Here is a 14,740-nt window from a genome sequence, read left to right on the forward strand (position 1 = left end):
TACAAGGAGATTCAATCAGTCAATCCTAAAGGAAATCAGTCCTGAATATTCATTGGAAGGACTGATGCCGAAGCTGAAACTCTAATACTCTGGCCATCTGATGTGAAGAACTGACTCATTGGGAAAGACCCTGATGCTGGGAAAGACTGAAGGCAGGAGAAGAAGGGGACGACAGAGGATTAGATGGTTGGATGGTATCACCAACTCTATGGACATGAGTTTGAGCAAGCTCCGGGAGTTGGTGATGGACAGGGAAGCCTGGCGTGCTGCAGTCCATGGGGTCACAGAGTTGGACATGACTGAGCGACTGAACTGACTGAAAGGTGCTAAGGCAAGTAAATGACAAGTGATACTGAAATTACTGGACATGCAAATGGGGAAAAAAAGAACTTCAAGGAATGCCTCACAAACAAAAATTAACTAAAAATGGATCACAAACCTATATGTAAAACATAAAACCATCAACTTTTGAAGAAAGCATCAGGGAAATGTTTGTGATTTAAGTTTTAGTCAATAAGTTCTTAGATATGATATAAACAGAATGCCCCATAAAAAATTAACAAACTGGACTTCAACAAAATTAAAAAATTTGGTTCTATTAATGACATTATTTTTAAAAATGAAAAGATGATCTACAGACTTGAGACAAAATATTTTAAATTGATACAAATCTACCAAAGGACTTACATTCAGAATGCATGAAATACTCTCAAAATTCAACAATAAGAAAACAAAAACCATATCTTTTAAATAGGCAAAAATTTGAACATTCATTAGAGACATAAAGAAGATAAAATAAGCAAATAAAAAGATGCTCTAAATCACTCATCATTGGAAACATAAAAATTAAAATCACAAAATTAAAACAATTAGACTTCTATTAGAATGGCAAAAATTAAAAACTAAAGGAGGAACAAGTGTTGACCAAAAAAAAAAAGACTCTTACACCTGATGAATGCAAAACATTGCAAGCATTTTGGAAAACAATTTTACAGCTCCTTATAATGTTAAATCCTGATAGCTCAGTTGGTAAAGAATCCACCTGAAATGCAGGAGACCCCGGTTCGATCTCTGGGTCGGGAAGAACCCTGGAGAAGGGATAGGCTACCCACTCCAGTATTCCTGTGCTTCTCTTGTGGCTCAGCTGGTAAAAAATCCGCCCGCAATGCAGGAGACCTGGGTTCAATCCCTGGGTTGGGAAGATTCCCTGGAGGAGGGAAAGGCTACCCACTCCAGTATTCTGGCCTAGAAAATTCCATGGACTGTATAGTCCATGGAGTCACAAAGAGTCGAACACGACTGACCGACTTTCACTTTCATAATGTTAAACATACAATATGGCTCAACTCTCCCACTCCTAGATAAATGAAAACTAAACATTCACACAGAATTTAATACATGAATGTTTATAGCAGTTTTATTCAGTTGCAAGAAACTAGAAACCTAGATATCCATCAACAGGTGAATGAATAAACTGTAGTTCACACATACAACACAACCCTACTCAGCAATAGAAATCAATCATCTATTGATAATTGAAGGTTACCAGAGTATGCCACAGCTAAATATGCCTCTTGTTAATCAGTCTTTGGCCAGTTTAATTTAGAGGACCGCAGCCAAAGAACCTGAGATGAGTGGAAGAGAATGATTTTATTTCCTTCCCAACAATATATATAACATAGATTAATCTCAAATGCATTAAGATAAGTAAAAGAAGTCAGACTGAGAAGGCTACGTTCTGTATAATTTCCCTTACAGGACAGTCTGAAAAAACTAAAACTACAGGGACAAAGAATCAATGATTACCAGACATTAGAAGTGCACCAGCAAATATTCTGGAGTGACAGAACTGTTCTGTATTTCAATTGTAAGAGTGGTTGTAATGTAACTGTTACATGTGTGAAAAGTCTTGGAAATGTACTCATAAAAAGGTGGCTTTTACCATACAAAAAATTGTTTTAAGTTTTAAAGAAAGAGGTAGATTTAAGCAGGGTTTACATTTTGCCAGGCTACCACAACACACTTAGTAAAAGAGAAAAAGGAACTAGAATTATGTAAAAAAGTGATTTGATGATGAAACTATGGAATCAAAATATACAAAAACAGAAAAGCAACAGGAATGAGAAACAGTGAAAAGGTTTCTTGAAATCAATAGACTGCAGGATCCTGATAATCTAGAGAGAAAGCGATAATGTAGAGTGAGATGCTTCAGGAGATAATTCAACAAATGTTTGTATAAATGAAATGATAGTGACCGTAGAAACCTTAGGCTGCTGTTGCTAGATTACGGGACAAATATCTCCTTTACATTCCAAATTAGATTACAACCTGAAAGAAAAATTGTCTTGCAGAAAAATGAGACTAAAAACTAAAATTACCAAGGAAGGACAAAGGGGTGGGGGCTGGAGTAGAAGAATATAGAGAGATATTATATATTAAAATATAACTTAGAAATTTTCATTTCTGCCCAAGGTGGAGGAAAGGAGACTGGATTAGCCTCATGTCTTAAACAACAAAAGACCACACAAAACACATGGAACAATGATTTTCAAGAGAGTGAATTTCAGGTAACAAGGACAGTGATCCTTGAGAGACTGGAAACAAACAAGATGAGCTCTGTGACTGCCCAGGTTATGCTCCAGGAGAGCTTCCAAGCTCAGATGCAGGAAAGGGGAACCCCGGCAGAGGCTGGCAGATTTCCTGAGGAGAAAACTGAAAAACGAGAAAAATGAAGATAGTTAGAGTTGACAGGACAGAGAGGAGAAAACTGCAGACAGGACTCCAAAGGTTTGCAGAAGGTCACATCCAGTGTTTAGCAGTGCTCTCATTAGCTAATAAGTGTGAGGAAACCTGAGGCCAGTGAAAGAAATGCCTGAAGTGATTATTGGGAGCATTATCTGATACACAGGTCTGGGAATAATGCCTATTCCCAAAATCCAGATAGAAAGACCTCTTGGGCATTCATGGGCATTGAGTAGATCTTACTGTATAATAAAGAATTTGGCTGACCTTTGCCCCTGGTTTCTGGGACATAGCTTCTAAACCCTTGGAATTTCCTGAGTGATATGAGTGCCCTTGTTATTCCTGGTTGGCCCTATGTCGATGTCATTTGACAGTCTGTGTCAACTTGATGATATTCAGGCTAACAAGATGACTCAGGGTGGTAGCTGGCCATCTCAGAAACATCAACCACATGATGAGAGGTTGGGACTTTGAGGTGCACGATACCAGCCTGACTTTTGGGGAATGCTGAAGTGGGGCTGAAGATTGAGTTCAATAACATAGCTAATGATTCAATCAATCAGTAATAGTAAGGAATCTCCAATAAAAACTCAAGACACAAAAGTTACTTGTTTGGAACTCTCCCCAGACCCTGCACTCTGTGTCTCTTCTATTGGCTGCTCCTGATTTATATCTCCACTGTTATAATAAAACTGTATCTTAAGTACAGTTGGCTCTTGAATAACATGGGAGTTAGGGGAATCAACCCCTGCTCAGTAAAAAATCCATGTATAACATGAGTATAAACTCAGCTCTCTAAACTGCAGTTCTGCAATCTGCAGATTCTAGTAACCATGGACTGTGTAGTACAAATTTACTGGAAAAAAAATCCACCTAAGTGGATCTGAGCAGTTCAAGCCCATGTTGTTCAAAGGTCAACTGAATAATACTTTGCTGAGTTCTGTGAATCATTCTAGTGAATCATCAAACCTGACGGGTTAGTGGCATCTCCCACATTTGTATCTAGTTAGTGCCAACTATAGGAGGTCTGGGGACCCTTGAACTTACAGCTAGCATCTGAAGTAATGGCAGTCTTATGAAGGACTGTGTCCTTAATCTGTGAAGTTTAGCTTAATTCCAAATAATGTTCAAAGTCACTAAAAATCACTGTGGTTATTGTTTCTGTCGCTAAGTAATGTCTGACCCTTGAGACCTGATGGACTGTAGCCCACTAGGCTCCTCTGTCCATGCGATTTCCCAGGCAAGAACACTGGAGTAGGTTGTCGTTTTCTTCTCCAGGGGATCTTCCTGACCCAGGTTTGAACCTGTGTCTCTTGCACTGGTAAGAGGACCCTTCACTACTGAGCCACCAGGGAAGCCCTCTTCCACTTATGATGGCCACCATATATTTTCCACTATTTTATTCTCAACCCTACAGTTTGAATAGGTAATTTGCATTACAACTGTTTTTTCTGTACTCTGAGCCAGTTAATTTTAACATAATTCAAAACTGAATTGATAGACTACTTTGTTGAGTGTTTAGAGAAGCTAATCACTACATTTCAAAACAAATTTAATAGTACTACTTTCAACATATGATAATTAATGCTTTATTTGGCTAGAATATTGAGAAAAATGTAATGATCTGATCCACCCTAAATTCAATAAATTCTATAAAGCAAGTTTGCTTTAAATCTAGAAGCTTGTTCTCACAAGTGTTTGCATCTAAGAGCACTGACTGAGAATACAAGGAGTATGCAGTAGAAAGAGCAAGGAGGATGGAGTAGGAAGATGCAAACCCTGGCTTTACAATTTGCTATACAATTTCTAAGCTTAGGTTGCTGAATCTTTAAAATGTAAATAATATGCATCCCTACTAACTTGTAGAGAACTACTGTGGTAGCAAAATAATATAAAGCATTTTGAGTTACAAAGAATCATAAAAATTTCATCATAAATAGTGAAATAACAGCTAAGTGTCCTACTGGTGATAGCTTAAAAGTTTCTTTGTCGTGGCTGAAGGACAGAAAGTATCTGAGCATAATTATATAGTATATTAGAAAAATGGCTGTACATTTAAAGTATTTTTCTATTGATGTCAATACCTGCTCTTGTTTCTCAAAATTTCTACTCAATTTGTGGGGGGAAAAAATGCTTCTTACATTCTCATTCCAAATATCATACAAATTGCTGTAGAGAGGAACAAAGAAAGGCAAGATGGAAAATATATTTCTCATCAGAAAAAAATGCAAACCAGAAGGCAATAGAGTAAATCTTTAAAATTCTCAAAGAATAGAACTGTCAGCCTAGAATTCTACATCCGGCAAAAGTATCTTCTTTCAAATACAAAGGACTTTGTAAGAAACACAGATGCTAAAAGAATTCATTACCAGTCAATCCACACTATAAGAAACATTAGAGGAAATCTTTCAGGCAGGAGGACACCAGATGGAAATACAGATTTCCACAAAGGAATGGAGAGCACTGCAAATGGCAGCTACATGAGTAGACCTATAAGAACTTTTCTCATTGTTTAAATCTCTTTAAAAGATAACTGGAACTACAACTACAATTCCATGACAGAGTAATAAATCAAGTCCCCCAAAAGCAATAAAGTTAGATAATTTATCTAAAAAAGAAAACAAAAACCTAACCATTTCAGTGCCCTTGACTCAGGCTAAAAGCACACAATACACTGAGATGTGCTTATTCAGGAAAATTACTGAATTTCAAGTAAGAAGAATAGAGTTGAGTCTGTGATCTTCTTGCCTGGAGCTGCCCTTAAGTTTGTCCGGTAGTTCAACCAAGGCAAGGTAGTAGTTTGTGAAAACAGTAAGTTTTGCTTCTTGTAGAATCTTGCTTGATTTGGAGTGTCTCAGCCAAAGTGGTAATCTCAGTGACTAGTGAAAGAAGACCAGTGGCTCTGTTACCCAGAGGCTGCTAGTCTATTTGGAGCAAGTAATAAGCAGGCAGACTGGCCAGAAATTTAACAAGGAGTTCTGGGAATGAGACAGCCACAGGGAATTTCATAAATTCTCCACATACACACCCAGGACTGACCTTAGTCTATGCACATGTGCAGCAGAGACCTTAGCGGGCCCAAGCCAACTAATCCTTGGTCAACAGGGTCAGAGTCTATGCATGTGCCAAGGAGACATGAGAGAGTCCAGTGGAAAATAAAGGAATAACATTTGAATCCCAGTCCACACATCAAGAAAGTATAGATACCTTATTGCCTTGAGGTATGTGAATACAATCTCTGATCAATCTTTGGCTAAACTATAAGCTACATGGACACAGGGGAAATTGCTAGGATGCTAGGCTTAAAATTAAAACAAGACATAATGCTGGGGGCTTTAAGTATGCACTACTCCTCACTAAGTGACCTCCTGCAAGGTCACTTAGTAAGTGTACAACCAAGAGCCAGAATCCAGTACTATTTCATTCCAAAGCTCCAAGTACTTTCCAAAGAATATACATGTTCTGTTCTTTTCTTTTAGCATAAATCTTTACTTCCCTGAAGCAGCAAGGTATGAACAAAATAATAAAATCTGCTTCCTTCTCCCATACAAATCCCAGTAAGGAACAAGAAAATAATAATTCTCAACTTACTGCAAGAAGATTCATGATGGTATGCCCAGTCTCTCCAAACAATGGCTTCCGAAATCTGACGCTGAACAGTGGGCATGGATAAACTATGCAAATGAGAAATGAACAGACTAAGTTTGGCAGCTTATAATTTTGGTAAAAGAGATATCAAGCTTTATAAAGTTCTCAAAATATAACTGTAATTACTCATTACAGCACTGAATTCCCTCCTCTGTGGTTAGGAAGTCTTTTTTAAAAGAGTTCACTGTTATACATGTCTGAATCAGGACACTCCTTAGATAAGCCAAACACCAGGTGATCCTAACTGGCTCCTTGAACTTTACGGTTTCAACTGCCTGTGCAAGCCAGGGAGATACAAATGTTTCCTCTTATTTTAATCCTTTCCTTTCCTTACTTTATTTTGCTGATTCATAATACCATCCTCTTAATAATACCATGCAACAGAAAAGGCAAAGAAACTGACAGTCAGCAACTTATATGACTTCACTCACAGTAATAGAGCTAGTAAGTGGCAAAGTTAAAAACCTATTCCAGTGGTCTGATTCCTAGACCAGGACAACTTTGATATGAAGTTTAAAATAAGGCTTGCATTCAGGCCTTAATGTCTTTAAAAACAATCACAGCTTAGTTGCACTGCTACAACCATGGACACAGAGGCTCTTTTATTGCTTACTTTACCAGCTGAGAGTTATCTCTCACTAGCTTCCAGTCTGTTACATTATATAAAATATAATTTGTCATAACTATTTTCCAAGCAAGTGACAAAAAATATGCTCACCATATATGGATATTATAAAAAATACTTGTTACTCTGATATTCATTTTTTCTGAAGATGGTCATGTATAAAACCTATAAATTAACCTATAAAACCAGTAAGTTATAAGGCAATAATCACTAACATCCTCACTTGTTATTTTGAGTCCTTCCCATTACAGCCAAAGCAATGCAAGAGACATGGGTCCAGAAGATCCCTGGAGGAGGCCACAAAAAGAAAGTAGAGATACTGACCTAATTTAGCTTAGTTATTTTAAAAGACTACTTCTGTTTAATTGTATCACCATGAGGCTCTGAATATCTCAAGTCTTTGCTTAGTTTTTATGTCTTGGTCTTGGTCATATGGTTTAGAAGAGGGTATTTTTTACTTACGTCGATATTCAGCTCCAAGTCTCAACATTAGTCGGATGGGAAACACTTTAGCCCAAGGAGTTTCCCATTTCTGAATGAGAATCCCAAACAAGTAAGGTGGGGTTGGGAGTACTAGGTCTTGCAGTGACTGGTAGGTAGATGTCACATATAAGAATCCACCATGTTCTTTACTGCCAAGGAAACTTTGACTGAAGAAGGAATGTCCCAAGTTGCCTACAACATTCCCTAAAACAAAAAAGTACATTAATTACTATCAATAAAACAATCATATTTTTAATAATAATTATTATCAGCACTGGGCCAGACATTACCAAACATTAATTCCCAACCGTTCACTATGAAAGACACACATTTATAAAGTTGTTTTTTAAATAAATGGCATTTATTAAATGAAAATTTGTTTTCCAATTTGATGAGGGCTTCTGGTGAGCATAAAATACCTTGCATTATTAGTACACTCTAGTTTGTCTGGCTAAAAGATATCAAAAAATATTGATACCTTCCTTTAGATTATACAACTTACTGTATGAATTACTTTAGAGGTGTCAGGATCAGAATTATTACCTCAAACGTCATGAAAAAATATTAGGATTAGGTACCTGCTCTCACACAGTTTACAGTCCCACTGAGTAAATAAATTCAATTCACAAATATAATTAATGAAGACATTAAGTACAGATACATAAGAGACACTTAAGGGAAAAAAATTCATGGAGAAAGTAGAGCCACAGATTGGATTTATTCTAATTTTATTAATAGTTGAGGTAAATATGAAACAGAAACAACCTAGGGCTTATTTAATCTCATATCAGGCAGGTTTTTTTCTTTTACTTGCAAATGCTCTTAACCAAGTACTTTCTAATTCAAGTATTTTTTGAATGAAATAGTAACAATAGTTACTATTACTAGTTAATAGTCTCTTCATTAAGGAGACAGTTTTCTCAGTTTAGAATTACAAAAGAACTTCCTGATAAGAGCTGTCCAATAATGTAACAGATTTATTCCGAGACATGTGCAAACTTCCTTTGAGACCTCTGAAATAATAGCAAGTAGAGAAATCACCATCAGAGAAGTTAATGCTTACTTTCCTTGGAAACTAGAGTCTATTTGCAGAACAGTTCAGTGATGGAACATAGAACCCTTGAGAGAAGTGGAAGCTATACTAACAGCAGGGACCACAAGTGGAGAGAATACCACCCCAAAGAATCCAGAGAAGCTTTATGGCTGAAAGCCACGTTCACTGCGCATCATCATCTTAAAAATACCTTTGGGGTATTTTTTACCTCTGCCTCATTGGAAAAGACCCTGAAGCTGGGAAAGATTGAGGGCAGAAGGAGAAGAGGGCAACAGAGGAGGAGATGGTTGGATGGCATCATCAAATCAACAGACATGAGTTTGAGCAAATTCCAGGAGATGGTGAAGGACAGGGAAGCCTGGCATGCTGCAGTCCACGGCGTCACAAAGAGTCAGACATGAGTAAGCGACTGAACAACAACAATCTTTGCCCCAGAATTAACCAAATCTGGCTGCACATTTAAACTGCTGGTCCAGATCTATAAGAACAGAATAATCCCCATATCAAGGAAGGAAAATGTTATTTTGGAAAAAAAAAAAATCACAGTATTTGAAATCACAGAGACATGGGTTTGAACACTAGTTTGAGCATTTACTATTAAGAGATTGGGGACAAGTTACCTAATTTCTGTGAGCCTCAGCATCTGTGACAATAGGGAAGCTTACACTAAATTTCAGACTTGATGTGAATAAATGATAGAATATATATCTGTAAAATGCCAAATAGCATCTTTCACACAGTGTGTTCTCAAAAAATGTTAACTAGATGGGGAAAGAGTGACATACTTTATTTTCTTGGGCTTCAAAATCACTATGGATGATGACTACAGCCATGAAATTAAAAGACGCCTGCTCCTTGAAAGAAAAGCAATGACAAACCTAGACACAATATCAAAAAGCGGAGACATGTCTTTGCCTACAAAGGTCTATATAGTCAAAGCTATGGTTTTTCCAGGAATCACGTATGGATGTGAGTTGGACCATAAAGAAGGCTGAGTGCTGAAGAATTGATGCTTTTGAACTGTGGTGCTGGAAGACTCTTGAGAGTCCCTTGGACTGCAAGATCAAACCAGTCAATCCTAAAGGAAATCAATCCTGAATATTCACTAGAGGGACTGATGCTGAAGCTGAAGCTCCAATACTTTGGCCACCTGATATGAAGAGCTGACTCATTAAAAAAAGACCCTGATGCTGACAAAGATTGAAGGCAGGAAGAAAAGGGGATGACAAAGGACAAGATGGTTGGATGGCATCACCGACTCAATGAACATGAGTTTGAGCAAGCTCTGAGAGATGGTAAAGGATAGGGAAGCCTGTAGTGCTGCAGTCCATGGAGCCTCAAAGAGTTGAACATGACTGAACCACTGAACAACAACATCCATTCAACCATACAGACAAATCTCAAAAGCACTGCACTAAAAAAATTAGTCAAATACAACAGTGAGTTCCATTTATATAACTTTCTCAAAAATGTAAAACTACAGGGACAGAAATCAAATTACTAGTTGCCAGGAGCAGAGGGTAAAGTGAGGGGATTAAATACAAAGGGACATGAGGTAGGGTTTAAAGATAATGAAAATATTATATATTTGACACTGTTACTGGACTTTATTGGTTTGTCTAGATTCACTGAACTGAATATATGTGTATTTATATATAGTAATATATGTCTAAAAAGGTACATTACTGTATATAAATTATACCTCATATACTAGACTAAAAAAACTCAGAGAACTTTAGTAGTGAACTTACAGAAAACCAAAGAGAAAGAGACAGTTCTAAAAGCCAAAGAGGAAAGACAAATAACTATTTATTAAAAAAGGAAAAAAGGGGGATTCTTTGGCAGTCCACTGATTAGGATGCTGCCCTTATACGGGCTTGGCCCCTGGTAGGGGACTAAGAATCCATAACACATGCAGCTCAAAAAAAGCAGCTAGATGGCAGGGCTTCCCTGGTAGTTCAGATGCAAAAACTCTGCCTGCAATGCAGTAGACCCAGATTCAATCTCTGGGTCAGGAAGATCCTCTAGAGTAGGAAATGGCATCCCACTCCAGTAGTCTCACCTGGAGAATTCCAGTAACAGAGGAGCCTGGCAGGCTCTCGTCCATGGGGTCGCAAAGAGTAGGAGAAGACTGAGAGACTAACATTTTCACTTTCTTTCAGATTGCAGAAAATGCCAAAAGACAATGAAGTAATACCTTCAAAGTACTTGCTAAGGGAAGGTGAAATGAAGCAATCAACAAAAGAAGGAAGAAAGAGAGGGAAAAAATCTGTTAACCTAGAATTCTGTAGCCAACTAATTACTCAAGAATGACAGAAAAATAAAAACATTTCAGACATACAAAGACTAATGGAGTTTAATAACCATACCACCTCATCAAGAGAACGAATTAAAAGATGTATTTCAGCAAGAAAAGCAAGTCCTAATGGAAACATGGGATACTAAAATAGCAGATAACAAGAAAATATAGTGGTAAATTTAATAATTTTGGTTGAACTGAAAATCAGTATTGATTTTTAATACTGGAATTAAAAACTGAATATAATTGAATATAAGTAATATTTTTTCTATTACAAAAGGTAAAACAAATTACAACAAATATAAGAATGGCAAGGATATTAAATGAGTGAAGCATGCTGAGGTCTGTGTCATGTTTGGAAGGACTGAAATGCTCTGAGGCAGAACTGTCAGCTTCCTCTTGTTCACACCTTGTTTAATTCCCTACCTTTCTGTGGCGCAAATACCTATTAATATATTGGGTGTCACTCCCATGATTAGGTTACTAATCAATAAACTTTGAGTTAATCAACAGGGAGATTATCAGAGTTGGCCTGACATAAGCTCTTTAAATCTAGGTCTAGAGGTCAGAGATTAAAAGCGGAGACACAGTCCCGCTGACCTGAAGGAAAGGAAAACACCCACGTGGTAAACTATCTATGAGGCAAGAACTGCAGGCAGCCTCTAGGAGCCAAGAGTACGTCCCAATCAGTTGTAATAAGAAAATGGGTATTTGTAAGAAAGTGAATTCTGCCAACAACCTGAGGACCTTGCGCTCCAAATGAGAAGCCCAGCATAGCTAACACCTTAAGGCACCCTGCGATGAAGATTCACCTAAGCTGTGCCTGGACTCCTAACCTATGGAAACTGAGAGAATAAATGTGTGTTGCTTTAAGCCAGTAAGTTTGTGGCTTAGGAATACAGTAAATAAAAAACTAATACATACTGAATTTAACTCTGTCAGAAAATGGTCATAGTTAACACATATGTTGAAAAAATTAAAGGAATCCCAAAGAAAATGCTAATGCAATAGAAACAGGGGTGAAAGACATAAACAGGATGTATCCATCACAGAAAAAAACTATACATGGCCAATAAATACATGAAAATATGCTCATCTCATTAATAGTCAGTAAAATGCAATTCAGAGTGAGATATCGTTTTATATCCACCAGTATGGCAAAAATTAAAACTCTGATAATATCAAGTGCTGACAACTTTTATACACTGGAGATGGGCACAGATAGATATAAACTGGTAAACCTCTCTGGGAAACAGTTTAACCCACTCCAGTACTCTTGCCTGGAAAATCCCATGGAAGGAGGAGCCTGGAAGGCTGCAGTCCATGCGGTCGCTGAGGGTCATACACGACTGAGCGACTTCACTTTCACTTTTCACTTTCATACATCGGAGAAGGAAATGGCAACCCACTCCAGTGTTCTTGCCTTGAGAATCCCAGGGACGAGGGAGCCTGGTAGGCTGCTGTCTATGGGGTCGCACAGAGTCGGACACGACTGAAGCGACTTAGCAGCAGCGGCAGCAGCATGCATGGCAACCCACCCCAGTATTCTGGCCTCGAGAATACTCATGGACAGAGGAGCCTGGTGGGCTACAGTCCGTGGGGTCGCAAAGAGTCGGACACGACTGAGTGACCAAGGAAGGAATAATGTTGAAGATATCCATACCCTATAAAAAAGCAATTCTTCTCCTAAGCATTGTTGTTGTTTAGTCACTAAGTTGTGTCTGACTCTTTTGCAACCCCAGGGACTATAGCCTGCCAGGTTCCTCAGTCCATGGGATTTCACAGCAAGAATACTGGTTGTTGTTTTACAGTCGCTAAGTTGTGTCTGACTCTTTGCAACCCCATGAATTGCAGTACGCCAGGCTTCCCTGTCCTTCACCATCTTCCATTGTTCAAACTCATGTCCATTGAGTCGGTGTGCCACCCAACCATCTCATCCTCTGTCACCCCCATCTCCACCTGCCCTCAGTCTTTCCCAGCATCAGGGTCTTTTCCATTGAGTCAGCTCTTCACCAAAGTATTGCAGCTTCAGCTTCAGCATCAGTCCTTCCAACGAATATTCAGGGTTGATTTCCTTTAGGACTGACTAGTTGGATGTCCTTGCTGTCCAAGGGACTCTCAAAAGTCTTCTCCAGCAACACACTTCAAAAGCATCAATTCTTCAATGCTCAGTCTTCTTTATGGTCCAACTTTCACATCTGAACATGACTACTGGAAAAACCACAGCTTTGACCATACAGACCACATTGTCCAACACTGATATCTCTGCTTTTTGATACACTGTCTAGGTTTGTCATAGATTTTTTCCCTAGGAAAAAGCATCTTTTAATTTTGTGGCTACAGTCACTGTCCACAGTGATTTTAGAGCCTAAGAAAATAAAATCTGTTACTGTTTCCACTTTTTCCCCTATCTAATTGCCATGAAGTGATGGGACCAGATGTCATGATCTTAGTTTTTTGAATGCTGAGTTTTAAGCCAGTTTTCTGTAAAACCCAAACAAATTTTTTGGCTAACCCAATGTGTAACAAACCAAGAAATGTTTAGCTTGGCTTCAATGGTACTATTAGAAGATTACTAGTGGGAAATGAGATTGAAAATAGAGGATCAGATATGTACAGCACTGAATGTCAGAGTACACAGTTCATTCTAAAGGTAACATGAAGCCAAGAAAGGTTTTTAAGTAAAAGAGGGAAATAACTGAAGACTAACTCCAAAAAAAATAATCTGGTACATACAATTCCTGTTTCATTCAAATTCATGTTCTGAGTGTCTGTTTGCAAAACATAAGTATAAGACATGCAGGAAGAGAGGGGAAATGGGGAGAAATACCTTTCCCATGCCCTGCAATAACCAGTAGGCATCCTGAAACTCTCAGAATGTCACTTCTCACAAACCACCATTTTCCCCCTTACTGTGGAAAGGATAAACGGTGATGTGTGACCAAAAATTTTATATACGCTAAAAAAGAAACATATATAAACACATATATACATTATTATTAATACATGTAGTTTAGATTAAAAATTCATAAAAGAATTATAAAGACAGTTCATATAAGGGCTTCTGCAGTCTTCTGAGTGACATATAGCAGAGAAACCACTAAGCTAGGGATAGAGTGTTTAATAACTTCTAATAGCTATGCATTTACTTTCATATTGTTACAGTTAATAATATTTATAATTTACTTTGAAATCATAATAAAGTCACCCATGCTAGTGGTTTTTGAAACTTGAAAATTAAATGAATATCTACATTATGATTATATGAATATTATTAAACAAGTTAGCAAGTTATCATTATCCTTCCTTCTACCAGTTAATAATACCATGTCCTAAACCAATCAAAAGAAAAGATTCTTACATTGTGGTCAGTGGATTATCTTACAACTCTGATTACAGTCTTTGTAAAATAATAACAACTACACTAGATAAAGTATTAAAATTTATAACTTCCTCAAACCATGCCAAGTTCTAACTTGCCAATAATTCCAAAGTCCAATGCCAGGCTTCCAAATTAAAGACTATTATTTTCCATCTGAGTCCAAAATTTTTTATCAACTATAAAGGGTGCAGACAAACTCATAAAGTATCCCCACCTGCCAGAGCATCCCGATAAAGCTGAACAAAATGATTGAAGATATCCTTTGGCAAACACTTTTCATCTGGTAGACACTGCAGAAGAATGACTATCTCAGACTGGCCAACTGCATGCATTCCCTTTGTTGTGAAACACCAGCACTTCCTGTTCACATCTACAGATGAAATAAAAATATATGAATGAAGACCTTCTTCTCAATCCTTACCCTTAAGAAATGCACAGAACTCTCTGTTTTAACACACTGAAGAATAAAATAGATCCCACTGACTTTGTATAATTCAATTGTGAACT

The 14,740-nt window shown here is 37.7% G+C and overlaps 1 protein-coding gene across 4 annotated transcripts in view; it reads right to left on the bottom strand.

Annotated features, from left to right (window-relative positions):
- The window catches only part of ZFYVE9 (zinc finger FYVE-type containing 9), a 117,996-nt gene that overhangs the window by 36,129 nt on the left and 67,127 nt on the right, over window positions 1–14,740 (bottom strand). For all 4 annotated transcript variants that reach the window (XM_070368061.1, XM_070368060.1, XM_005894736.2 and 1 more), the window contains 3 exons: window positions 14,448–14,603; window positions 7,478–7,702; window positions 6,334–6,416 (listed from right to left, as the gene is read on the bottom strand). In XM_070368061.1, coding sequence (XP_070224162.1) covers window positions 6,334–6,416; window positions 7,478–7,702; window positions 14,448–14,603 — 464 coding nt within the window. The remainder of the gene's footprint in view (window positions 1–6,333; window positions 6,417–7,477; window positions 7,703–14,447; window positions 14,604–14,740) is intronic.

Source organism: Bos mutus, chromosome 3 (assembly GCF_027580195.1).
Source record: "Bos mutus isolate GX-2022 chromosome 3, NWIPB_WYAK_1.1, whole genome shotgun sequence".
In the NCBI taxonomy this organism is placed as follows: Eukaryota; Metazoa; Chordata; class Mammalia; order Artiodactyla; family Bovidae; genus Bos; species Bos mutus.